This window comes from Anas platyrhynchos, chromosome 7 (genome assembly GCF_047663525.1).
Source record: "Anas platyrhynchos isolate ZD024472 breed Pekin duck chromosome 7, IASCAAS_PekinDuck_T2T, whole genome shotgun sequence".
Taxonomy (NCBI): domain Eukaryota; kingdom Metazoa; phylum Chordata; class Aves; order Anseriformes; family Anatidae; genus Anas; species Anas platyrhynchos.
Window position 1 is genome coordinate 14,243,658 of NC_092593.1, and position 27,015 is coordinate 14,270,672.

A 27,015-nucleotide genomic window follows, 5' to 3' on the forward strand; every position below is an offset into this window, starting at 1 on the left:
TTTTGTTGGTGAACAGCTTTATATCTGTCTCAGTCATCAAAATACTCGTAGTGCAGTAGACATAACTGCATAGTAAAGGAATGTATGCTCGGCAACATTGCCATTGGCAGGACATAAACACCTTAGACTTTATCAGCATTCTGGGAGATGTTTATTACTTGAGTCTTACCAAGGTCTTATCACAGAAGAAAAAATACAGAAATTGGAAGGTAGGTATTTCGCTTATCGGCAGAGACAGGCATGGTAAGATTCAATCATTATAAATGCAGACATTTTGATCTGTGAAGGTATGACAAATCAACCATTTATAACACAGAGATTCATAGGTGCATAGGATCAAAGAGGATCAGGGTGCTCATTTAGTCTGACTTTTTCTATAATACCATCAGAGGACTTTCCTGTACTTAAGCCCATGCACGTCCAGTGGTGGGTCTTCAGCAGGTCTTCTGGGAAAACTATATGAACAAAGCGTCAGCTCAGCAGTGCCAGAGAGTCCTTCACCAACCTGAATGCAGTGCTCTTCTGTTGAAGCTAGGAGCCTTGTTTCTATCTGAATTTCTCTAGCTTTACCTCTAGCTTTAATGCACGTAATTTGTATTAGGTAGCTGTAATCGGTTTAGCAGTAGGTTCTTTCAATGTCCTCTATCTCTATATCAAAGAGCATCTATTATCAATTTACGTATATGTTAATATCACTGATCAAGTCATCCTGCAAGTACTGGTCTTTTAAGCTCACTTTTGTTGTTGTGCATGGGTAGCACTGAAGTCTTTGTGATTTTCCTCTTTCTGCCTGAAGTATGGATCCCAGAGCTGGGGGTCATGTTCCATTAACCATTGATTCAGGGTTAGACAGAGAAACATTATAACCTCACAAATTTTGCTTGGACAAATACATATTGCTTTAGCTGCTTTAATACCAACAACCGCCGTGGAACTTGTCAGCCAGTGTTTGCCCACCATAAACTTCAAACTATCTTCAGTCAGTGTTTCTCAAAGCACAGTCTTCATTTTAATCACTTTCCACATGTGTGGCCTTGTATGTGGTTGCTTTAAAATAGATGATCTTTGTGTCTAGGCCATCTGGTGATAGAGAAGCAGGTCAGTGGTACAGAGCAATCATCTTTATTTACTGTGTCTGTAGTCATTTGTCATTGACAAACTTCATCACTCTGTATTTGTTTCCAGGCATTGATAGACAAAATGATTCTACCTCTCCATTCACGTAAATGTTTCCACCAGGTTCAGTAATACTGGTCAGGACTAATTGTTGTATTAAACGAGCTATTCCGCTTCTTGTTTATTACTTGGATTCACAACATTAGAGTCTGCACAATTAAAGAATCTCTTCTCTTTGAGTCCCTTGGTACCTTGATTAATTTTAATCTTGACATCTTGATTTCTGGCTAAATGAGTGCTCATTTTCACCCTTGTCTTTTGTCATTAGCTTAATACCCTCCTGAATACTTTAGCCTGTCTCCTGAAAGACTTATTCTCTTCCACTGAAATAACAGCCAACCGCGTTGTACGCTCACTTTTCTGTGTAGAAGACGGACCTGCTCTGCTAAAAATTGAGATGCTGTTTCTTGTACTTAAATGATAATTTCTGGAATCACATGTGGCATTATAACTTGTGTCGCACCTTGTAGAAATAAGCGCTGTTCCATTCAGAGTATTCATTTCATTTTCCCTTGTATGAAATTCTTTGCAAGGAGTCTTGGTGGTTTTAAGATCTTTCTTCACCGATATATTCGGTCTGCTTGTGGACGAGGCTGTGTTCATGGGTATGTCCCTTATAGGTCTGCTCTCTCCTACTAGATTGATTGTCAGTATTTCAACAGTTTGGGGGTTTGCAAATGCCCACAATTGACTCCCAGTTACTGGTGAGTGTGAGGCCAGTCTGGATGACCTCCAGAGGTCCCCTCCAACGCCAAATACTTCATGATCCTGTCAGAAACTTTTATCCCAGTCCCATCTGGAGGAGTTTTCTCCATTCTCTGGTTTATGAACTGCCAACCATTTTATGTGGTCTGCATCCTGCCTTCAGCTGGCAACTGTAGTCTTATAAAGACAATATGTGTTTCTACCCAGCGTGGAATAGCAGCTTGTGTGGTGTATGTGTTCAGTAGAGGAAAATGAGCCAATTGAAGTGTTGCTTTTTTGTTTTTAATTACATCCTTGTTTCCTTCCCAGGCTTCTCTCTTCTACATACTTACATGTGTGCCTCTGGAGGGAAGATTCAATAGGCTGGTGAAGTGAACTGGAATGTTTAAAAATAAACTGAAATTTTCTAATGGAACATGTTCTGAAAGAACCCAGTTGCTATAGGGATTTTTGCAAGAATGCAATCCTTTCTCTTTCATTTCTCAAAATAGAGGTTTTACATTCCTTGAGCCAAATGAGACTGTTCTTATCCGAGCTTTGGAGACTGTTCAATGTCATCTAGATGGACTAGTTACTACAAGACAGTATTACTCATCCCACCCGTACATAAAGCAAACCCATTAAGCTTCACTGCATATGGTTTGTATTCAGGGTTTCATTCATGAAAGTTGAAAGTGCCCAAACTACTGCAGCATGGAAGTGAATCCCTGAGAAGATCTTCAGTCACCATCAGCCAACAAAACATTCACTTCCACCATTGCAAAAACTATTTCCAATCTGTCTGACTTAAAGGCAGCTCCTTTTCTTTTGGTCAAACCTCCTGCATCCACCTTCGCCCACTCTTTGGAACCTGCATGAACATCTCTGTTTGGAGGCAGAGTTCCTGTTCCACTTGTAATATCCACAATTTGTTTTCTCTATATCTTTTACTTGTAAACCTGCTGAAAAGTCAATAGGTTAATTATTACTGATACAGAATTAGTCTAATTTTGTTGTAAATAGTTTAACTGCTAGTTCCCCAACCTGGCTTTAATATAATCCTTGTTCAGCTGCTACCCACCCTGGTAAATCTGCCAGGCACCATAGATGGTTTATCTGACATGTTAGTTATTAACAGTTTCTGCTCTTGTTAGCGCATGAAGACTTGATCAAGTTCTTTCTGTTTGTTTTGCTTTTTTTTCCTTTTTTTTTTTATATTCTTATATCTAAAGTATTTTTTTGAGAGGGGAAAAAAATCCCTCACCCCACCCCCAAAAAAACAAATTGAAATTTTCTTTGGATTTTCATAAAAAACACATACTTAGACAATTCTTTTGCCAAAATTATCTCTCCATAACAACAACAAAGCAAACAAAAGAAAAAGCAAGTGAAGATTCATGGACCAGTTCTAATGGTGACGCATCACTTTTGAGCAATTTTTGTTTACCTGGTGGCATCCTCCCATATTTTTGCAGCAAGTTAACACAAAGTCTGAATGCAGGAGTGTCTTGATTATCTTCTTTGACGGTTTTTTGCATGTTGGAATTCGCATAATAAAACATTTCTCATGATAAGACACGTAGGATTGGCTTTGAAAAAGTACAAGCATGACTTTGTTTTCCTGATCCACCACAAAAGGCTCATCCCTCCAGCCCCCACTCCTCCATCTTCTCAGCTCTTCCAAAGTGAGAAACAAAGATAACTTCTGAGAGAGAGAGAGAGGAAAGTCATGTACCCCAGCCTGCATGTCTTAGCATGGACCAGTGCCGAATCTGTGTCTGGCTTTGAGCTTTTATGTCTGCTTGTATGTTTTGATGATGTATTATAATTGTTTTTAACCCAGCACCTGAATGATAATTTCTGTTCAAGGCTCCAAGGTTGGCAACTTGAAAACCTACTTGAAGTGGGGAAATGATTCAAGTTTATCTGATACTTTTTAAATTGGTCTTATTTGTAAGGAAGCGGCAACATTAAAGTGACATTAGTGTTCATGAAAAACACCAAATCAGCAGGCTAAATCCAAAGAAGGTTTGAGTTCCTTTCTTCAGCACCATCTCCTATCCAGTAACCACAACCCATAAAGTAAATGGGCTTTAGAAAGGCAAAGAACATTTATGTTTTAATTCTGTGGCCTGTCTGTTGACATCTGGCACCCTGGAGTGTCCCAGGATAACCTGGCCTCTGGCTGTCATTCCTGAAAAGCACAGGGCTCTTGTAGGTCCTGTGCCACGTCTGCCAGCCCCACACAAGACCGAGGGTGCTGGGTGCTGTTGTGCAGATCCCTGCTTTACCCCCTTGCTGCTCAGGGACCACTTGGTGTCTGGTACCCAGTGGAAAGCCTCCAAAGAGCACCCAGCTGGCAAATGCTAGCTCTGGAGGGGGTAGCCAGACACCTTGCAGGTGGTGATAGTTTCTGACTACCCCCAGTAACTCCGCTGGTGCTGTCTGATAGAAGTGGAAGGCTGTTGTGGTTGCTGCAAGGAGGGCAGCTGTTGGGACTCTTTCTCAGGTGCATCTCAGAGTGTTTTCCAGCATACACCCTGCACCACAGGAGGCAGCAAGTATATCCTTGCATCTAGTTACTCCAACTAGTAAAGGTGATAGAGCACACTGGAAGGCTGCATTCCTCAGGGCTGCTTGCAGGGTGTATTTCTGTCATAAGAAATTATTGTATTTCTCCGTTTTGCTTCCTTGCAAGTTACCTGAGTATTTTCTGCCTCTCTGCCTCTGTGCTATGCCTCCCTTCCACGCTAGACACTATGTCATGACCTGCCCTGCCCCAGCAGGTCTATGTGTCTTCATCTCCTGTGATACCAGCTCTGTTCATAGTTTTTCTTTTTCTTTCCCATGCCACTCTTTTCTGTCTTTCTGCACATGATTTGCCTGCTTCTTGCCTGTCACTCATATTCTCAATATTCACTCATATTCTTCGGTAAAGTCTTATGTGCTCTAGTCTCTAAGGTCATCATTCTTTCCCTTTATTTATGCTGCTTCTGTCTCCCACGCTCTTCTCCATCTTCAGGAACCCTCTACTCTTTCTACATCCAACCAGTCATCTGTGCAAACATCCCTTTATCTCTCAAGCTTCCTTCTCATTGTGCATTTTTCCATACTTTGTCTCGTTCTTTTTCCCCCACCTCTGTGGGCAGAGTTGTGCCCGCTGGTGCCTGGAATATCCCCGGCTGTTCTGGAATTGATTGGAGGTGATATTCTGAGGTTATTGTGTTACAGGGAAATGCTGCCAAGCACCAGGCAGTCCCAGCTGCACTTTGACCTCTCACAGCAAGGCAAGAGAGGCTTCTTCCCCATGCCTTTGGTTTGCTGTTGCCATATGGAAAAGGCAGATGGTGTTGATCAGGAAGTTAATCTAGAAGCGTATCCGTTTCTTGCCGCATGCGTAAGATTTGTTCATTAAACTTAGAACTCTAATTTAAAGCCAATTAACAGAGTGATTTGAAGAGACTTGTTGTTTTTGAAGTTCAAAAGAGATGCTAAGTCTCTGATTTCAGTCTTTGTACATTCCAGAGCCTGTATAACTATTGCAGTGTTGCCAACTTTCCTGGTGTTTTCTTTTTTTTCTTTTTTTTGGTCTCTTTTATTTTATTTTTCCACTTTTTGGAGTGATAGGATTTTTGCCACGGGCTGGAACCATTTGGTGAAGCCTTATGAACCCCCAGATTTCTGCCCAGTTTTGGCTTTACATTTGGAGGAGGGTGGGCAGAACTTGTTTGTCCTTCTATCCCCTTTGCTGAAAGCCAGCACAGCTCCCTCCTTCCTCCCTTTGGCATCCCAGTATTGTTTCCTCTAAAAGTAGGAGCTGGGGAAGGAGGCAGAAAGAGGGAAGAAGCCCTGAGCTGCTCTGTGCCCTCGTAATACCACTTCCGTCAGTGTGGGGTCATCTTTGCTTCCTGTCCTCCCTCCCCACAGCATCTCCCAGGAGGAGACTGGGACTCCTCACAAAGCTTTCTCAAGCTTGGAAGGGGCATCAGGGGCCTCCAGGCAGGCAGCTATTGCTCTGCGTGTGCACACCCCAGCATCCAGCACCAATTTCCATGTGTTACCAACCCCCTGAGGTTGGCCCACGGAGGCCATTCCTAATAAATGTCAAGATTGGAAACCTGGTGTCAGGAGGACCTTGAAAGCGGTTAGTTCTGCAGTAATAATTATGCTGCTTTTACCTGAGACTGATATTCTGTAAACACTTGTAGATCCTCAGCAACAGACAGTGTGTTTGGATAGTCCCGACGTTTAGTAGTGGCATGTGGACAGAGAAAACTTTCTTTAGTAATTTGAAGCTGTTGCTGATATAAAAGAAAACAGAGGGGTCAAGTTTTGCTCTGGTGTAGAGCCTATGACTTCACTGGGTTAACTGCTGCTACTTCTGTGTAACCGAGAACATAATTTGCCTCAAACCCTGGGAGACTGAAAAGGATCACAGCAGCCTCTGTATTAAGCCAGTGTTCAAAACAGTTGGCTCACGTTGAATTTCATAAGCAGAGCGTGTATCCAGAAGATTTTAGCTGTATGACACTGTCCACTGCAAAAGAAGAGATGGCGGGAGCATCTCTTTGCTTGTACCAACTGAAATGGCACGGCACACCTGGGAAAGTTGCCAGAAGCTGAGTTACATCAGCCATGGGGGGCAGTGGGGCAGAACCTGTGGATGTGCGAGGACAAACCTGGGCAGGACCCCGCGAGGGCTGTCCCAGTTCCCATTGCTCATGCTAGGAGCTGGCCGTGCCGTGGTGGCTGTGATGCTGGTGTCAGCATCAGGCACACCCTGACCCTGTCCTGTGGTGGGTGCCAGTGAGGGTCACCCCAGTGCTGGTACTGAATATTTAGGGACTCGTGTTTGGCCGATCAGCCCGGTGGGGGAAGTGTCTGTTTTCTGCTCCATCCAGGGGAGGAGAAGGGGGTTTCCTGGTGAAAGAGAAATCCTGAAGAAGAAAATGTCTTTTCAAGAAAAAGGTGTGCGGGGGTATTTCTGATGAGTATCTGTTTATTCCCGAAGTTGCTGGCAGTCCTTTCAGGCTGATGCCCTCCAAAAGACACAGGCATTTTGGGACAGCTCTGTTGACCGTTCCTCAAGCGCTTAGCAGGAGGGATTGTTTTATTAGGAGAGTTTATGGCTTCTTGTTTTCCCTCAAAGGCAAATGTGACTTTGTTGTTTTTAATTCTATTGGGATTTCTCCCTTTTAATATACAACGCAGCTGTTAAAATAGCTGGGGTTGTCTAGGGCAAATCATATAGCACTTTCCTTGTTCAGATCTCAGATGGCTGCCTTTTTAGTGTCGCTACAGAATTATATTACAGGGCATATGAATAGTGCTGGTATTAGTGTCAAAATCAATTACCCAACCCTCCTCCTGCAGAGAAAGCTACAAACCTTAGGAACAATCTGAGTAATCCATTTTGGGTTTCTAATTCTGAGTAATGATGGAGGGCAGGGACTTGTGCTTGAATAAGTGCACAGGGTCTTTCTCTGTATAGTCACTCCTAAATGCATGCTCTTTACAGGAAAAAGCAAGCTCCCTGTGAAACCCTTTTTCATGCCAAATGGCTCACTGCTAAGATTAATCTGTCATTGAATTTATAAATTCTGTGTGGCACAGAGCAGCAAAAAAAGTTTAGCATTGAACAGAAAGCAAACTATGCATTGCTTAAAAAATGAATGTAGTGCTCCTGGATGGTGTGGATTGACTGCCTCCATCAATATATCTTCTCATACTAGTAATAAAAATACTTCCATAACCTTGTGCCTCCGAGGATCTCAAAGCACTTTGCCATATTTGCAAAGTGCTATTTCCTATTTTATGACCATGGAAACCAGCTGTGAGAGAGGTTAAGCTTTTTGCCCAGAGACATAGAGGGGATGGTAGCAGAGCCGGGACAGGGACCTAAATCTCCAGAACTTCATTGCTGTGTCCTGGTCACAGCTGATCAGGGGGTTGGTGGTCACTGTGTCTCAGCCCTCACCTGTGGAGCCTGGGGAGGTGCGAGGTGGCGGTGGCATTGGGGCTCCCTCACTGTGGGTAGAGGTGCTGAGTGGGGCAGGATCTGTCCAGAAGGATGCTCGTGTCCTCCTGGGCTGGGGTGGTCAGCTCTGGACATGGGTGGCTCTTGGGGGAGAGCTGCTTTTGACCACTGCTGCCCTGGGAGAAGCTCCCGTAGTTGGAGCCTCCAGCCAGCTCTTCCCCAAGCACCTTTAAGCAGCAAAAATAATTAGAGACTTATTATCCTAAATCCTCTAAGATTAGAGTTGTTGCATTCCTATTTTTTTTTTCCTAATCCAGTATTTGAGAAGGATTTACCTGTTTAATACAATTCATATATTTGAATCACTTTATTTTATTTTTTTTTGTTCCTAACTCATTTGAAAGGAAAGCGTACAGCTGCAAAGGCCAGATTTTCTAATACAGGCCTGATCTCTTGTCAGATTTTGGTTGGGTAAATGACACATCTGAAAAACTGGGTCCCTACTGAGGTGTCTATGGCAGGGATTTAGAGATCTCACGTCAGGCACCACTCTGGAAAAGAAAACATGGCTCTAATCTGCACACTTTGCAGGCGAGTGTTTTCTGATTCCAGCCTGTCCCCTTCCCTCCCGTGGCTGTGGGGTTTTGCAGCCCTCGGCCCCCCGAGGACACCTCCCGCCAGGGTTAGGGCAGCCCCGGGGGTGCGCGGGCAAGCGTCTGGTTTCAAACACGGGTACCAAGCCTTGAAAGGGGGGACTAAGGAGAAACAGGTGGGGGTCTCATCATGTAGCCTCCGAGGTTTATTTGCTTAGTGAACAGAAGCCCAGGCTGTCAGACCGAGGTCAAATACTCCTCCAGTTTGAGTGTGTTTTTTTCATCCGTGGTCTGTAACCCAACCTGCTTTCTGGATTAAACGCCCTGGCCCCAAGAATCCATCCTGTGTTTGCCATTGAGCCCTGCACACGCTGGGACAGGACCTCAGGGGCCACCTCGGCAATTGCTGGAGCATCGCTGAAGCCTGTAATTGTGGGTCTTGTCCTTTCCAATGTGAGCCGGGCTGTTTAAAGCCTCAAACTGGGTCCACAGATGCATCACTCAGTGGTGCCAGTATCAGGAGCTGTGCCTGAAGGCTTCTGGGGCAAGATGTTTGGTGGACACCATCCTGCCGGAGCCTGGGCAGCAGCAGTGATGCTGGAGGGCTGTGTCCAGCCTGCGCAGGTCCCTCCAGGGTGCCAGCGAGGACAGCAGTGTATTTATGGGAGATGGAAGCGTTTTAAGGGACTGGTGCTGATGCCCCACTTGGTCCCATAGAGCCAAGCAGCTGCTGCAGCTCATCACAAGGTGGGGAAGGGAGGGCTGGGCTTTTTACTTGTCCATCCCGAAGTTACAGCATGAGAACTGCCTGAAAAACACTACAACAGACAGAGGGGAAGGGAAAAAAAGAAAGCAACAACAGAATTAAGTGCTTGCACCAGGGTCATAGACAGCTAAACTGCAAAAGTTACAGATCAGGAGTTCCTAGAGCTTTTACATGTTTTGAAGTTTTTAGGAGTGTTGACTTTTTAACCTGGGATGCTCAGGAGTTGGTCAGTCCTCCAGGATGGAGGGAGGGAGGTCTGAGATGAAACAATGGCAGGAAAGCTGATTTCCCAGGCATCTTTTGGCTGATCCAGTAAACTCCTGTAAGGAAAATAGCCAGAATACTCCCAAGGATCTCAGGAGCTGAAAAATTTGCATCTGAAAAATTGTAGATCCACGTTAAAAATAGAAGGGAAAGGAGGAATTAGCCATGGGTTTTCCCAGGACCAGCCTGAGGCTGGGAGTGCCAGGTAACTGTGGGTTCTGTGAAAACAGGAGTCACCTGGAGACATTTGAAATAAAACAAGATAAATTTGTGACAAATAAAAAATGATGAAGCCAGAAACAGGTTGGGAGCTGTGATTTTTCATAGCCATAAGCTTTTAAAAAATTGTTTGTGTTTTGATGTCTTCTGTTTTGTGGAGCTTTCACCAGCACTTGCTTTGCTATTTGTAATGGGGGTAAAGCTGCAGCTGATTTTCCCATATGACTGGTCAGGGGAGAAGAATTAACTTAGGAGGAGGGGAATTGGTTGATGTTCGTCCTCACCTCCTACAGACCCGCTGTGGCTTACCCATACTCACCACCGAAAAGGGCTGGGCAGGGCACAGGGTCAGCGCTAGCATACAGAACAAGCACAGACTAGGAAAATAAACAAACAAAAACAACTAAAATGTGCTTTTATGTGTTACCAGTACTGGAAAGTTTTTGGCTGACTTTTTTTTTTTTTTTTTTTTTTTTTTTTTTTTTTTTTTTTTTTTTTTTTTTTTTTTTTTATGGTGGACTAGGTCATATACAGGATCGACAAATCGGTTTTATACATACTGAATTTCTGCATCTCACCTGTCCCTCAGTCCTGCTAAGCCCTTTGGACCCATCTGCTTTGTTACACAGCCCATATCTAAGAGAGGCTATAAAGTGTTTTGGTCCTGATCCTTTTAGGCCTTCAGCTTCTTGAAGCTTGCAGGGCTGTGTCCTTTCTGCCTGTAATTGCTGTTCTGGCTGTGTCTCTGCAGCTAGAAACCCAGCACATCTTTGCTGCTCACAGTTTACTTTCTGAGCTCTGTCGAAGCACTGGCTGTTTCCTTGTGGAGCTGATTTTGCCTGTTACTGTGAGTGACCAGAATCTGGTTTTGTTTTATGTCCTGTAGGGTTGCTGAGTTGGAAGATGCACGCCTAAGATGGAAACTTCTGCTTCAACTGCTGCTGGGAAAAAAGAAGGAAAAGGTGCGGTTCTGGAGGGGAATGGCTTTACGGAGACGGGGAAGAAACCCACTCCTTTAGCAGCTGCAGGAGCAGCAGTGGCACAAGGAGGTACTTTATGTTTTCCACACTTTGAAAGCAGCAGGGGTGTTTTTCATTAGACTGTAAGAATTTAATAAGCACGGTGGCATCTGTCCTCCTGTGAACACTGAGTTTATTGGGGTTCTCGGCCATCGGAGGTCACAGGAGTGGGAAGCTGTGTCACCGCGTGGTGTCTGCACGTCACCGCACCGTGACAAGTCACTGCCAGTCCTCGTGAACTGGTCCGGAGCTGGGGAGGTGAGATGTGCCCATCGGGGAGGAGAGCTGAGGCAGCACATCGCCATGGGCCTCCAGCAGACCAACGCTGCACGGTGGAAGCAGCACGGTGCCAGCTGCTCCTCCACAGAGGGTTTAAAACATGGCTGGCCCTGTTATCGTGGTCGGGGACGGTGTCATGCACCGGCTGTGATCCTGCTAATGAGCTAAACAGGCTGCGTCGTCTTTGGCTGTCGCTGCTGGGGTTTTGTGGTTGGGGAGGAATTTGGGATAGTCCATCCAAGGTGGTTCACAGAGATAAAGACCACTCCGTCTGTGTTGTTACATCAGAAATAGTTGAGGTCTTGACTCCTGTTTCTATCAGTATTTTTGGTGAGGTTGTGGTCCTGCTGGTCCGTCAGGATGCTGCCATGGATGGGTTGCAGGGTCAGTTTTGGTGGGTGTAACATTGGTGTGGAGGGGACGTGCAAGCACATTGTCTCCTCCTCCTCCCACCTGCCTGTGTAGAACAGGCAACAATGCCACCCCAAAAAGTGCATCCCTCACTGACACGTGTGTGGGGCTGGTGGTTCTCCAGGGTGGTGCCAGGGCCCTTTGTGGTGGCTCCAGCTGTGGGTGAGGCTGTGCCCACCAGGGAGGCACCGCGCAGCTCTTGCGGGGGACCGGGACAGGGCGTCCCTTCTGGGCAGGGTGTGAGGAGACAAACTTAGAAGGGGCTGCACAGCTCGGATGTGACAAGGGACATCCCAGCTGTGTAAACTTTGCAGAAAGCTTTTTTGTTGTTGTTTAAAATATAACATTGCTAGCCAGATTCTACCCCAAAATGAACCCTTCTCCACCCCTTCCTTCACCGCTTGGTGGTTTCTCACCACCCTGGAGAGCCGGACGATGCCTCTGCAGGCTCCTCTGTCTCTTACACAGCTCGTCTGGAGAGTTTGTGTTTTTTGTTGGCAGAGCTGGGAAGATAGATCTTGGCCCAAATTGCTTAAATTTGCTTTATCTATCCTTTCTTTCAACACCTTGGTTACCCAGTTCTGATTTCCACTTTTTCCTGGGAAGATTCCAATGTACAGAATAAGGAAGCAGCTGCTAGAACATATTCTAGCAGATTAGTTCATGACTTTGATAAACTTTCATAGCCAAAGGGAAAATTTTTCTTAAAAAGACCTAGAAAATGCCTTGCACAGAATTGGTTGGAAAGTCACAATTTCATACTACTGAGTGGGTTTTGAGCTACCTTCCTCATGAGCCCTATGCAGAGTGACAGAAAGTAGAGCTTGCTGGGCTGTAGAAATAGGGGAAAGGCAGAAAAGTTGACACACTGAAGTTTGCCACCCCCTGCAGACTTTGATCCCTGTTAAAGAAGTGATGCTGTAGAAACCAGCGGCAGCCCACTCTCGGCTTCATCTAAGTGACTGGCAGGTTCAAAGGTTTGATAGGTGCCAATGAAGTCCAAGCATGTGCTAAAATTCAAAGCCCACATACATGCTGTTGCTAATAAACACCTTCTCTCCACCTGGCACGTACCCTGGGAGTGCCTCCACTGAGGAAGCAGCCTCCATGTTTCCTGGGATGTGACGGAAATCAGGGCCCCCCCCCAGCCTGGGGTGTCCATGGGCCCTTTTGGTTCCCTCAGGGTCTGGGTTGGTTTTTATGTGTCCAGCTTTATACGTCGCGTTAGCAGTGTGCTCTCGCCTTTGGAAAGAATGATTTACGGGCTCCATATTTCCACTTTTATTAAGAGGAAGTGGAGAAGTGAGCGGAGGATTGTTTGAAGATGTCAGGAGAAGCATGATGAAAGCATTGTGTAATGAGATGTAAAGAGCGAAATCTATATCATGCTGGGAAGAGAAGTGCTAATAAATGACCTGAAGTGGCCAGCAGTGAAGGAGCTGGTGATGGGCTGCAGGCGCTGGGGCTCTGCAGGTAACACAAGCGGTGTTGTGGTTCAGGGCTCTTCTCTGAACTCTGGCCAGAAGTAATCCTTGCTGCTGCGAGGGCGCAGCACTGCGCGTGTGCTTGTAAGTAGAGAAATTAATACAAAGTCTTCTGCTAACATCAGTTAACTGCAAGGTGTGATGTAGCAGATAATAAAAAGTCTGGGTAGCGCGGCGAGGCTGTACTTACATAGTATTCATACTAATATAACATATTTGCTTCACTAAACTAGTGTAATTACTCATAACAGGCCAGGAATATACATATTTATGCTCATATTCTTACAGAAGAAAGCAAACGAGGCATGGAGATTAATTACGTTGTTCAGCTCAAGGAGGGAACAGCAGCAGACAGGCTTTAAAGGGAGGGCCGCCAAGCTCCCCACCCTGCTTCGGGGCCATACGCACATGTCTTTATTCTCATCCAACACGAACTCTTGATTTTATTTATTGTAGAGGTTTTACTCTTTGTACTAGCATGTGAGAAAGTGGCAGTGAAGCTCAGCTCATGCTGCGGATCACCAAGCTGCTCTCTGGAGCCAAGCAGACATAATTTGCAACACATTTCTCCTTTCTTCTACTGAGTCACACAGATGTAGTGCCAACATAGCGTGTTTCTCTGATCACAGGGTTTTCTTTTTTCCTTGTAGAAATGAATAGATTCATAAGGGTTTCTTTACAATTAAGGTAATTGAAGCAATAAACTTGAGTATTACTTAAATAATTGAAGAATAGCTTTTTTATTATATTATTATTTAAACTATATCATTGTAATGTAATAATATGTCCAGTCTCAATTACTAGTTCTCTTCCTTTGGATATTTGTCCCAAATGTTTGCAGCCTTGAACAAATTAAGTTATAGCTCTAGGAAAAGAGATCAGCATTGTTGATGCTGCCAATGGAAAAGAGTCCTTTTGTATTAACGATTTGTGTCTTGTATTTTTAGTGTCCTAAAGCTGCTGTTTTAGAGATCTTCTCTGACTTTTTTTTTTTTTATAGTAACTCATTGATCAGATGTTCTGAAACTGGCCTCACAGAAAGGACATCAAGGAAATCTCTCTTAATTTTCTAATTTTCCATAAATCATGCTGGCCAAAGAGTCAAAGCTCCTCTCTTCTTTTTCAATAGATGCATGTGTATATGTGTGACAGAGATGGAAGCTGGTGTAATGATAATATTTAGGAGCTACAGACAGTCAAATCTGTAAAAGACCCTCCCACTTCTGGTGCCTCCAGTTCCGGAAGGGCAACTTCATGTTTAGAAAACCCATTTGCTGAGTGCAAAAGTGCATTTTGCTTCAAAGAGGAAAAAGATTTTGGAGCAGAGCAGCATGTAAGTGAGACCAGCTTGGGTCCTCCAGGTTAGCACTGCAGTAGCCGCTGCATCAGCACACAGGAGGAAGCTCAGGCATGTGGCTGCAGGAGAAATTTAAATGAGCCACTCTTTCAAAGGCAGAGATATTTAGGAAGATGGTTTTCTCATCTTGTAATAAAAATTAAATACAAATTCTCCTAAATGCTAACTGCCTGACTTTAACAAGACCCAGAATGCACCTTTTCCTCTCCACCCCACCCTCAGCATGACACAAACACCAAGTTCCCAAATTGATGGTGTTTATGTTTGAAACATTTTTCTGATGTCTGGCTCTGTCAAGACTAATTTTAGCATTTCTAAAGCTGGGTAAAAATACAGCCTCATTACTTTGATGTCAGAGCATAGTTTACTATTAGTATATTCTGGGGTTTATCATTTTAGTCATGTTTAACACGGCTGCAGCAGGCATGCACTATTAAATCTGGCTTATTTTACATTCCTGTCCGAGATTATTTATTTGGAACAATTTCCTCTCTATCAAAAGACACAGCTAATGCTGAGTTTTAATGTGTTATTTACACACAAAATAACCTATTTACAACTCAGTATCTGCCGCAGGGAGAATGAATGGGGCAGTGCTCCCTTCATCCTGTTGTATCTGAGTTTAACAATCTGGATTGCTAATAGAACCATTTATCACAGGGTAGTAATTTATTTTATGTTAGCTGCACAGGTCTCCCTGCCTCTGATCTATGGAAATACTTTGTATATAATGAAGTTCAACAAGTCATTTGGTGTAAACATGGGGAAACCAAGCTTCAGAACCAGTAAGACTCTGGCTACGCTTTCTTCCAGGAGGTAACGACTCTCCCCTGATATTAAGGCTTTGCTTGATGAAATACAGCTCTTTGCCCCGCGTGTGCTGTAAGGGCAGAGCGTTGGGCTTTTCTGCAGTGGATCAGAGATTGGGATGGAGTTTGGTCGCTTGATTTATGGGCTGGCGGGAATGCTCAGTGCTGCAGAAGTAGCACACTCAGCCCTTTCATAGGCAGAGGAGAAGGGCAGGGAGCACCTCCCATCGCTCTCCAGAGGTCTTCTGTAAGCAAGCCCCGAGTGGTGTTGGCAGGGCGTCCTTGTGCAGTTCAGCTTGTCTCAGCGCTGGATTATGGGAAGACCATGTAAATGAGGAGGAGGAAATGCCAGCATCCCAGCAGACCTCACTGCGCTGAAAAATATATAGTTTGTGTGGCCTGAGACTCAGACAAATTAGAAGGAGAACAGCCCCAATGAAGTCATCTCCTCCATCCACCCCGGAGGGGCAGGGATCTTCTCCAAAGTATGTTTTCCTTCGGTCATTCACATTTTCCAGAAAAAGGGATATAACCAGTACAAGCACATTCTTAGCTCCCCTGCCCTGTATTGCTTTGCTGTATACAACTTTAAAACAGAATGATAGGAAAATCCTGTAATTTAGATTGCAAAATTCTCCTGCCAGCCACTGTCTCTATCAAGCATCTTCTGCATGTAGCTCAGTGGCTCCCACGTTGGGCAGGGCTTCAGCACAACACTGATGTAAGAGTGTTAGCAAACAAAAATTGTATTTCTTCCCTGAACACTTCTGTCAGTCTTCTATGTGATTCTATCGGGTCTTAAAGTGGGTTTCTTTGTCACCATAGCCCCCCTGGCTGACTAGATTGTCTATGGGTCTCTCCTGTGTACCCACTGGTTTCCCTCTGGGAAGCCAGAGATGTTTGCACTCGTGCAAGGCAGATGTCGTCCCTCAGTCACAGGAAATCAAGGGCTGTGACTAGCTGAAAGCTTTCGTATTACGTTGGTCACTTGAAACCTGCTCTTTGGGTAGTTCAGAGGAATCCATGCAGGGATGGATGAAGTGGAACCCACGATGCACCTTTTTTATGTTCAAATAACAGTACAGGCATAGTGGGGAGCATTGTGGGAGGAGATGGCTGACTATTTCAGCTACATTTGACAGCATTTTAATAATTAAAATTGCCATAAACTGTGCCACAAAACCACGTCTATTGCCTGATCTCTCTCCTTCATCCAAGGCTTTCAGTTCCAGGTTTCAGTCAGCAACAGTCTTTGTTGGGCAAGCCTTCACTTCATCAGGTGATTGGAGTCCCACTACTTGGCCACTTGTTGAAGTATTTTGTTTGTTGTTTTTTTTTCTTTTCATTTTTTCTCATAGGAGAAACCCTCTTCCTGAGCCCCTATGCAGGGTTTCTCTGTGTGATAGCCAGCCTTGTGGGCAAAGGTGCAGCCTCAGAGTGGATAACCATTAATGTTTACAGGCTTTGTGGTTCACATCACATAGCTCTCACAGAAGATCTTTGTGTCACATCACCCAAGCACTTGATAAGATGGTATATTTCATGATATCAGCCAGCATTTATTGATTGTATGCAGCTCCCCCAAAGTGTCATACCAAAGATTCCTGCCATTTCAGCCCATTACAGACACCAAAGTGCTTTGAAGACGGAGCAATTTAATCTTGCCTCTAACCACATTGCAGGATTGCACACCAGCTCCAAAAGCTTTTATGAGTTTAAAATAGAAAAAGGTATTCTTCACAGGCTGGTTCTGGCACTGGTGATCCCTACCGCTAAGTACCACCTGAAAGATCTTTGTATTTTTTGAGTGTATTATCATCATCATTAACAGTAGTCATCATAATAATAGCTTCTGCTTTTCTGTTACTTTGTAAGCTTCAAAAGCTTATTCTGGCAAGTGCTGATACATCTCCTTTCCCATGGATACAGTTTAGACTTCAGTAAAGTGCCACTCAGAGGGCACCTAAATATAACCTTTTTAACCAATGCTAAACTTACCTATTTGTAGATTGCTCGTATTTAGTCAAGTAAGAAAATCGGTGGTGATAATGGATTATATTTATGGTGATGCTTTCCTGGTCTGTCTCTTCTGTGCTGCCAGTGTGTTGCCATAGTTTGTATTTTTAGCCTATGTCAGCTTTTTACCTGAGAATCTGAGAATTTGCACAGCTTTTGTAAATTAATTCTCCCAACACCATCCATTAACCATCGCATTTGAACCTGCCACAATCATGGGGGACTGGGACTGGGAATTGTTTTGTCTGAGGTTGGCTGGCTAAATTTTAGGTGTTTAGTACGGGCTCCCTTTGCAGTAGGGGGGTGTCAATCACATCATGAAGATGGGTGTTTTTTCCCCCAAGGACTTCATGCCTGATTTAAAGTGGCTAATGTTAGGTGGGGCAAATCCAAGTCTTTGTGACTTGGCCAAAATTGTGCAGAGTGGCATTAAAACCAGGAACCAAGGTGGAAGGAGATTAATGTTTTAAAGGTCATCATTCTCATTCATCAGCCCTCAGCCAGATGAGCAGGCTGACAGCCCTGACTGCCAGCTCTGAACTGAAATCTCACCCCAAGACTTCTCAAGTCGGAGTCAAACTCAGCCCCCAGGTATCCCCCCGAGCTGGGGGAGCAGCTTCCCCAGACCTACTGCAGCTTCACACCACCACTGACAAGACTGGTGTTTCACCTGCCTGTTTGGAGGGATGGGCAATTTAAAATCCCCACTAAGCAGCCAAGGAAAAAACGGTAAATTCTAAGGGTTACAAAAGGCTCCTAAAAATAACCCAAGAGGAGGAAGGCTATTAATGCAGAAGTAAATAATTATGCTAAGGGAAGCAACTAGAGAGTCCAGTTGTGTAAATCACTTTAAGGAGAACAAGCCTTAGATAAAATCCATTCTTTTATCACACAGATTAAGTCTTCCTTTTGACGCTAAATAATTGATAGGGTTTGGCAGAGCGTTCCACGGCTGCCTCTGTGGAGCAGTGGGACTGCTCCCGAGGTCAGATGAATGGCAGAGAAAAATGTTCTTAGAAATGCTGTGTATCCAATACCAGTACCAAGAAACAGGGCTTGTATTCCCGGCACTTCCTGAAGAATTTCTGCATGGCCTTGAGAAGACAGCCACACACCTCAGAGTGAAAGGAGGACTTGGTATTTCTTGTCTCCTCCTTAAACTGCAGCCAATGAAAACAGGCAGTCTGTTTTCATGGCTTCGTGTGCTGGTGAGTGTGGTGCAGAGCACACCATTTCTCCACGTTCCTCTGTACCGTTTTTTTACTTACTTTAATAAGAGAACATGAACTACGCTGTCTGGGAGCTCAGGTCCTGTGAACTCTTCAGCCTGTTTTGTATGAACATCCTGCTTTGACAGGGAGAAACCATTGCTGCCATTCTGCAGATGGAGCAGAGAGGTAGTGAAGAATTTTGCAAGGCCAAGATGGCTCTAAGGGTTTTCATGGTTTCAGAGACAAATTAAGAAGCAGTCATCTCTGCAACTTTGAAAGTTCATAGGTGGTGTACACGTGACATCCATGGCGGTGGAGAGGACTAAGCCCAGGTCCCTTGGGTCACCATATCCACTAGCAAGTCCTTCCTGTCTCACTGATACACCACATAATTGTGGTTAAATGACTCATTCTCATGTCTGTCTGCCAAATGGAGTTGTTTCTTTCCCCAAAGGGGAGTTGAACATAAGCTATCTATGTATCATATAGTGCCTTTGAGAACATCATCTTGCAGAAGTCAATACCATTTCTTTACATTGTATAAGGCTATGAAAGTGTTCAGTAGCAATAATAGCTTTTTACTGATTTAAAACTTAATTTTGAAAGAAGGCTTATAATCAGGGGACTATAATAAATAATATTTTTCCAGAACTAAGTGCCACAGAAACAGAAGAATCCTTAAATTCTGAAATAATCCCAGGAATTCTGTGCAGGCTGTTTTGGCAGGGTAAGTTTTCTGACCTTAACAGTAATGCCAGAGAGTAGACCTCAAGCCAAGATCATAAGTTTAGCTCTACCATACAGAAATTAGGTAGATATAGTTATTTCATACTAACTGGTCTAGGATTATATTAAACTCATGAGTTTACATGCATTTCAAAGCAACCCGCACTGGGTGTTCTGTGACTCCTGTAGTGATGTTGGGTTGAGATCAGGCATACTCTGGTGGAAAGAAATGAACTATGGCTTGGGCACTTTGGTTGACTGAGTCCAAAATGAAAATAAAAAAAAAAAAAATCACTGTGTGTGATCCCACTTGAACACAAATGAAAAAGATTTCACACAAAATTGTCTGAAATCAATTCTATGTTTTCTACAGTCTGTTAGAGAGTTCTATAGGGCTTTTTTCCTTTTTTTTTTTTTTTTAATACTTCTTTCTATCTTCTGGAATTCCAGCTAATTTTAGGAATGTATTCCAGTGGAAATGCTTCCAATTGCAAGTAAAATGTAAATAAGAACAGGAGTGCTACAAGCAAAATATTTATGTTTACTGTCGTTAATATCTGATCTTTAAAATACAGTAACATTTGTAGGGATTGAATGGTACTGTTTGGGCCAGAAAGCTGTCCTCTTTTTTCTTGTGTGGATCAGCTCCTGACTGTGACAGATTTTCAAAAAAATCACAGCTTGCAGCAGATGCACCCCTAAGTAAACAGTTAAAGTTGATGTTTTAATAACTTCAGTTATATTGATGTAAAAGCTCAGTGTCTGAGCATTCCTGAAAACCATCCAATAGAGGAGATATCTGCCCATAAGCCTTGGCCCCATGCGCACTGCTTCCAGTATAGTTGTTTAAGCCAGCACAGAGATATATCTGCACCTAATGAGATGCTCTGACCCTGCAGAGAGTAGTAAGGGCTACAGCCAAAGTTTTGTTAAACATTTTAATTTTTCCCCAAGTAATTTTTTTTTGTGATCTTTATCTGATCTGTTTTTCTGTTGTGGACTCTCCTTGGTTTATGGCTGCTGTTTGTGGGGAGGGCCAGCTGTGACAGGGGAACCAAGCAGCTGCCACTTCTGCATGCTCGCTGGGGTGATACTGGTGTTCTGCATGAACGAGAAGTGTTAGGTTCAGGCTAAGCTAAACCTTGCTCCTACCAGTCTGCAGGTATAGCTGGTGATGTTCTTTGTGAGGTATTTATAGCCACACTTTAAAGGGAAAAAAGGGAAATACAAAGGTGAGGACTTGAGGCATTGGTTTGCACGTCTGATTTTAATGAGAGGAATTATTATGTGTTGTGGGAAGCTGACCCGACTCCCAGAGGCTGCTTGTGTGAAGGTACCCAATTTTTTGGTGGCTCCCTATGGTGAAGGCACAGAACTGAGCCTGGGGAAAATTAGTTTCAGTTCCTGATCCAGCCCCAAACTTCCTTCATGATTTTGGGAAAGCTGTTTGACTTCCCTTCACTCCCCTGTTTATATAATGAACTTGCGTTGTTCTTTGGGCCTCGAGGCCCATCAATCAGCATCTGGTTAGCATGTTTATTGCATTTGGTCATACTGAAGCACTTAACAGGTCAGAATGCATGGAGGTTGCCATTCCCCCCCCTCCCCACCACATGAAGTGGGTGCTGCTGCCCCTGAGAGCTGCATTACAAGGGTGACCTTGTTCATATTTCTGAAGTGTCAACCTGCTGTTGTCAAAGGGGCCCAATAAAACAGATTTGCAGGGTTAGGGAAGATGAGGTTAAGTTGTTATAGAGAAGACATTTTCAGTGTCTGTAGTGGAGAGACTGTGGATACATAGAGACTGAGCGTTTTCTAAGGGGTTACACTGTGCTCTGGAGTAAGAAAGATTTTCAGGCAATCTCATCTGGCAAACTTAGTTGGAGAACACGATGTTATAGTTGCATAAATCTCTTACATGGCAACAAGAAAGCATTGTTGTTTTTCTTTTTTTCCAGTTTAGCAGAGTTTTCTACGTGCATAATCTAGGGTTGAACTTTATCAAATACTTTGCTGAGGTTCAAGAACTTGAACAGGGTTTTGGATGGACCTAGATGAATTTACAGAAATCATACAGGATTTCACCCTGACCCAAGCAATATATAGTTGTTTTATCTAAGTCCTTTGTCACTAGACTCTTAGGAAAGGTGTCGTTCTGGGGACCAGGTGATAGAGGAAGAAAATCACTGACTTGGGATGACAGTTTCAGAGAAAAGCTGAGTTTCAGCTTTCTTTCCTGTTAGCCTGCTGTGCACGTGCACACTAGTGCTGTAATCAGCTGCAGAGGAGCCAGCAATGCTATTGTTTGATCTGGTACAATTTTTCCCCTTTGGAAAACTCCCGAGGAAACTCTGCATGCTGTTACAAAGATAGCCTTAAAACATCCAAGGTCCTCCATTTCAAATGCTGGAGCAGTGACTCTTACAATAGATACGAGCTGGCTGAAAGTGTAAAAAATAAATAAACAACAACAAACACACACAAAAAACATTTGCATCTTTTTTCCTGAGTTCTGTGCATGCTGCACTTCTGTGAGCAAGCTTCTTTCAATTTTAATTCCACTCAAAGCAGTGTATTAGCAGCTGAAATAAGATCCAAGGCTATCTTTTGGCCATATAGAGTCACTGACACTTGAAACAGGACGGATTTATATGTGGTTACTAAAAAATATATAGCAAAATGAAAGTCTCAGACACTGAGTTCATGTGCATTGCCCATTGTAAAGATAAGTAACGGCTGTTATAAGATCACTTAAATGGTTACCTTTGGGACATAAAAGGGATCTTTGAAGACAGTAAGTCTTAATACAGAAATGTTTACTCATAAAAAATACATTTGGAAGGGGGGAGGGGAACACATTTCCTATTAATGTGGTTTTTGCCTTTTATGGCAGGTTGTAGCAGGTCTTTAACCTCTGTAGCACTTGAGCAGGGATAGAAATGAGCTTTCTCTAAGTATCAGCCCAAAGGGCCTTTCCTCACTGCCAGCATCTGCAGTGTCTCTTGTAAAGGTGGTTTTAGTTTATTCTTCCTTTCTGTGACCCAAGTGAAAAACTATTCTTTTCCAACTTCAAAACCCTCCGGTATTTAAGTCCTAAGGGCAGAATAGAAATGTCCTCCTGAATTTGGTTCACTTAACCCTGTGTTTTGTGAGGCATGGGGCTAGTGGCCCAAACCATGCTTAGACACAATGGGAATTTGAAGGCTACAGCAGCCTGCTGGAAGAGGGAACTGGCCCATGAATGCTGTGGGTGTGGATACCAGGAAGGAGGGACAATGTCTCATCAGATATGAAGGGTGCGGACATGCACATCAGAAGTGCCAAGCAGTTTGTCATACACAGAGGTGGCCATGCCACTTGTGAATCTTCTGGTAGAAGTTCTGCAGGTAGTTCTGAAATACTTTTTCCAGACAATTATTGTACTCCTTAATGAGGCAAAAGTTGCTGTCAGCAGCATTTGATCAGTGCTCTGTGGACTTATAACTAGGGAGGACATGATTACTGCTTCAAAATTTTGCAAAACTATTACAAGATGGGGTAAGCCACAACGTCCCAGCAGTCTCAGAGCAGTGGAGAGAAGTTTAAAGTCCTTTATGGAAACTGCGGTGGATTATGGTCAAAGACTTTACTTAGATAAGATGATTAATGTAGCAGCAGACATAGCCTAGACCAGAGGTGCAGGAAGATGGCTGAGCTGTGTGAGGGATGGGAAGGCTTTTGACCAGCCTTTGGCCAGAGGTACAAGGAGCAAAACTGTAACAGCAGGGTTTCTGCCAAAAGACACCATTTTGTGGGATCTTCATGAGGAAAACTTGGCAGCAAAGGGAGAAGTCATGAAAATACTGGAGTGGAAGAATTACAAGCTCATAGAAACTTGACAGGAACTGGCTGGGTGCAGAAATCTACAAAAGGTAGAGAAGCAAGAAGAACGTCCATGTTAGTTGTGATGATGAGGCTACTATGCTGAGACGACAGGACTTTTGATGAGATGAAGCTATTCTCTAAGTCCATGGCCCAGTGCAAAAGTAGCTCTCCACATGTCAGTGACAGATCAGGACTATCAGTGGTTGTTGACACCATTATTCCAAAACCTGGTGCTCTTTGAAGCAGTAATCCTCTAGGTAAGTTGCAGAAATCACATTTCTGAGTCACATACTGGCTTGTCTTTGTAGCTGGTACAGCATGTTCTGGTCACATAGTGAGATAGAGGATAGATTAAAAGAAAGACAGGCAGGATTTCCATTCAGGAAATTGGTATGGTAATGACAGATCCAAGGTCTTGGCATGTTTCAGATAGGCTTCATCTAGCCTCTTCAGGTAGCAGATACAAGCACGTCTCTTGCTTATATTCACCCAGTCAAGCATGAGGAGGTAACAAGTTCTCTAGGGAGGCTGGTATTTAATATCTGCCAGATGCCTGGCGAAGAATACTAACACGGATCCCAGGCTTAACGTGCCCTGGGAACACAGATGGTTGGTAGCAACACTTCTGGCCCTACAGCCGCATCTACCTTTTCTCTGTGGCAAAGCTGTTTGGATTTTCATCCCCTCCTGCGAGAGAGGGAAAGGTGCTGGGGGTGTCACTGGGATGTCACCCTGGTAGGTGAGGAGTGACATGCTCTGCCCTGGGCTTCACATGATGGTCCCCTCTCAGGCAGGACGACCCAAGTACCACAATGTGGAGAGGGCCACTTGAGCAGTGCTTCAGCTGCCTCCTGCAAGGTGTGCATACCCCACTGACACTGTGGTGAGGAAAGAAGGAGGTGACATCCAGGCCTGCTGTGGCCTGTGTGGGAAGCCCTGGGGATCCCACAGCTTGTCCTCAGGCCTGGAGCAGGGAGAGGGCTTCTAGGAATTTCACTTTCTTACAGAAGAAAGGACCCCTGCAAGGCCCCATATAAATCAGGGCAATAAAACTGCCTGTGGTCGCGATCAAATTATATGGTCTAAATCTATATAAAAGGACTGGAGCGGGTTCATTCCAGCGCTAACGTCCTCCTCGCTGTACGCAGCGAGCGGGGGCGAGGAGGAGGGAGCAGGGCAGGCGCTGGGCCCACGGCACCAACGCGCCGGGGAAACGATTTGCTGAGGTGGTTGAAGTACATGTTTTCAGAATCTGTTTGTGTCCGTAAGGATTTTAGAGGAGGATGTCGTCTGCTTACTCGGTAACTTCTGTGTGGCCTGCGAGTGGTTTCAGATGCTCGGCCAAAACCAAATAATCTCTCCTTTTAGGAAATTCGAAAAGTATGCGTGCGTCCCAAAAAAGAAGGGAGATGTGAAGTGATGTCCCGTGCTCCTGCCACGGCGCGTTGTGCAATCGCTGCTTGCTCGCGGGGGCGGCAGTCTGGGGGAGAGGAGCCTGTGCTGGTATAAATAGAGACCAGATATTATGATTTGGGTTTGGACAAGACTTTTGGTAAATAGATTGTTTTTAACAGGAGAAAAGGCTACCGGGGTATGTCATATATCTCCAGAATTCAGCTGAAGGCTGGAAAAATGTCCAAATTAGGACATGGTACTTACTAGAATTAAAATAACAGAACTAGCAAACTTTCATAATGAGAAGAGCTTGCAGATAAAGCTGAAATTTATGGAAGTGTAGGAGATTTTAAACTTAAGGTTTTGGCTTCTTTTCTGGGGAGCCTGGCCACGCTGACAAGTTTATAAATCTCTGCGGTATTTGGCTGATATCCTGGGGCCCTGCACTGCCCTACTCAAAAATGGTAGCTGCCTTCGGTATTAATTAAGGGCCGTGTTAGGGAAGAGTGGTGGGAGCAAAGGGGGGGCTTTCAAGTCCTGTGGCTGCCGCTTGTGCAGGAAATGAGGGGAGCGGCTGCACGCGTGCAGCCCGAAGCCAGCAGGACCCCCGTGCCCCACGTCTGCACAGCAGCTGTGTGGGGCCAGCGAGAAGGTGTGAAAGGCTCGGCGGCTGGGGGCAAGGATCAAATGCCCTGGGAAGCCAAAAGCCAGGAAGCTAATAGCAGTAGCAGGTTTAGGCACAAACTAGCGACGACCACTGCAGGTTCTGATGAAGGAAACAGCACCAAGAAATTTAATAACCTGTTATATTTATGTAGCACATTTCATCCTCAAAGCATTTTACGAACTTAATGATGTGCAAACTACGCGTGCACATATCCTTTCATCTGCCACCGACTGTAGCTGCCTTCGGTGTGAAGGCTGCTGATGGCTGTTTTGCAGCATCACAGCAGCATCAGACAGCAAGTGGGAAATGCTGTAACTGATTGAACTGGGAGAAGGAAACTTTACGGAGGCAAGACTTCACCTTTGGGTGAGACAGAAGTGTTGGGAACAGTTTTGCTGGCAAAAGGCGTGTGTAGCAATACCTTCTGTGACTACAATCAGCTATTGATCTTTTAGAAATCCCGCTAGATAGAGCTTTCTTTAGGGAAAGCAGCAAGCTTAACCTTAACTAGCTAGAAATATGGGATAAACTTTCTTCAGTGCCACTTGGCAGCTTCCTGCTCAGACAGTACATGCAGACTCCAATGTGTGTGAGCTGTTTTTCCACCTGAGATCCAACTGGATCAAATAACAGGTTCCACGGGTGGTGGTGTGAAGATGTCCATTTCTTAAATTTTCCCACTTAACAGCATTCCTGTCTCAAAGGAAGGGTGTTTATTTTTAAAAAGGGTCAATAAGCAAGTATTAGAAATCCTAGGAGACGTACAAGTCGATAGCATTTCAAAGTTGTCAGGAAAGAAAAGGAAAAAAAAAAAAAGTCACACCAGCAGCTTTGCCCCTGTTATCTTCCCAAGCAAGTTCTTTATTTTCAGGCATGGTAGTTTTCAATGTCATCCTCCCTGTAAGAGTTTTGGTGTGCCATCTAATCCCCCAACTTAATGAGTTCTGCAGGGATGCACCACGATAGCTAAAGATCATTTACCTGAATTGCTTTTTAATTTCTGGAATGGGAAGCTGCTTGTGCAGCAGGATAATTACATTATAATTTACAGCAATCCAAAATCAATAAATTTAGTCATATTGGGATAGAGAAGGAGGGTGAAAAGTCCCCCCGCCATTAAATTACTTCACACTTTGTACTTGATGTTCCAAGATCTCGACAATAAACTGGGGGATGGGAGAGCAGGGTGGAGAACCACTGCCTTCCTGAGACTGGCCGGTAAATCAACGCTGCCCAGTGGTTTCTGTAGTGAAATAGCACATGGGCATGCTTGCAGAAGCAGGCAAATAAAGTGGATAATGTCCTTTCTCTGATTTATTTTAATCCTGGAGAATTAAAGGAGAGAAAATGCTTTGCACTTTCCGGGCCCTTACACCACTGCGGGAAGTTGATGAGCCGTTGCCAGCTGCGAGCTAAACCTGGGTGTCCACCTCAGCTTTGATCCCTGCCTGAATTTAGCAGTGGAGCTGAACATGTACTGGGATAAGCCACTAGGTGAGCAGGTATAGATGTCTTCCAATGATATTGGATGTTTTTTTCCAAGTTACAATTTCTGCCCGGCACAAGCTATTGAACTTATCTCAAGAAGCAATTAATGAAAGGTGGTGAAATATGTTGCAAGGAGAACAGATTCCCTGGTCTCAGTGTTTCCTCACCTTAAAGCCTCCTTTCCACCCTACCCCATACCCAGGAGGTACCGCATGAGGGCTGGTCTTTTTTACGGAGAGTCTTCAAAACCCAGCTGTGCTGTGGCTGCTGGATGCGCCAAGGGAGGATGCCTTGCAACGAGAGGGTTGGGACCTCGGTATCACAGCTCTGCGGTGGGAGCCTGAGCCAAGCCCCAGCAAGGTGGTGGCATCAGCGGCGCTCCAAGATTTCCAGGGTCCACCCAGGAGTCAAGGTCTGTTCCTGTGTGCAGGAGAAATAGACAGAGGTAGCCCAAACACACCGCTGTGTGATTTAAGAGAAATATTATTTGAGCAGTCAGTTCAAAGGGTTTCAGTTGGGCACATGTAGATTGGAGCTGTGATTTTGGTGTGATTTTTTTTTCTTTTTCCTGGTTGTATTAAATTTCACCCATGTCTTCTCTGAGGTACAG

At 44.4% G+C, this 27,015-nt stretch overlaps 1 protein-coding gene across 8 annotated transcripts in view; it reads left to right on the plus strand.

The window, feature by feature from the left end:
- Positions 1 to 27,015, plus strand: part of GLI2 (GLI family zinc finger 2) — a 189,244-nt gene that overhangs the window by 39,534 nt on the left and 122,695 nt on the right. For 4 of the 8 annotated variants that reach the window (XM_027461186.3, XM_072040762.1, XM_072040760.1 and 1 more), the window contains exon 2: positions 10,566 to 10,728. The exons of 1 other annotated variant lie outside the window; for it this stretch is intronic. In XM_027461186.3, coding sequence (XP_027316987.2) covers positions 10,596 to 10,728 — 133 coding nt within the window. In that variant the 5' untranslated portion in view covers positions 10,566 to 10,595. Of the gene's footprint in view, positions 1 to 10,565; positions 10,729 to 27,015 lie in introns of those variants that run through there. 3 more of the 8 variants (XM_027461189.3, XM_027461190.3, XM_072040763.1) reach the window with 1 other exon arrangement.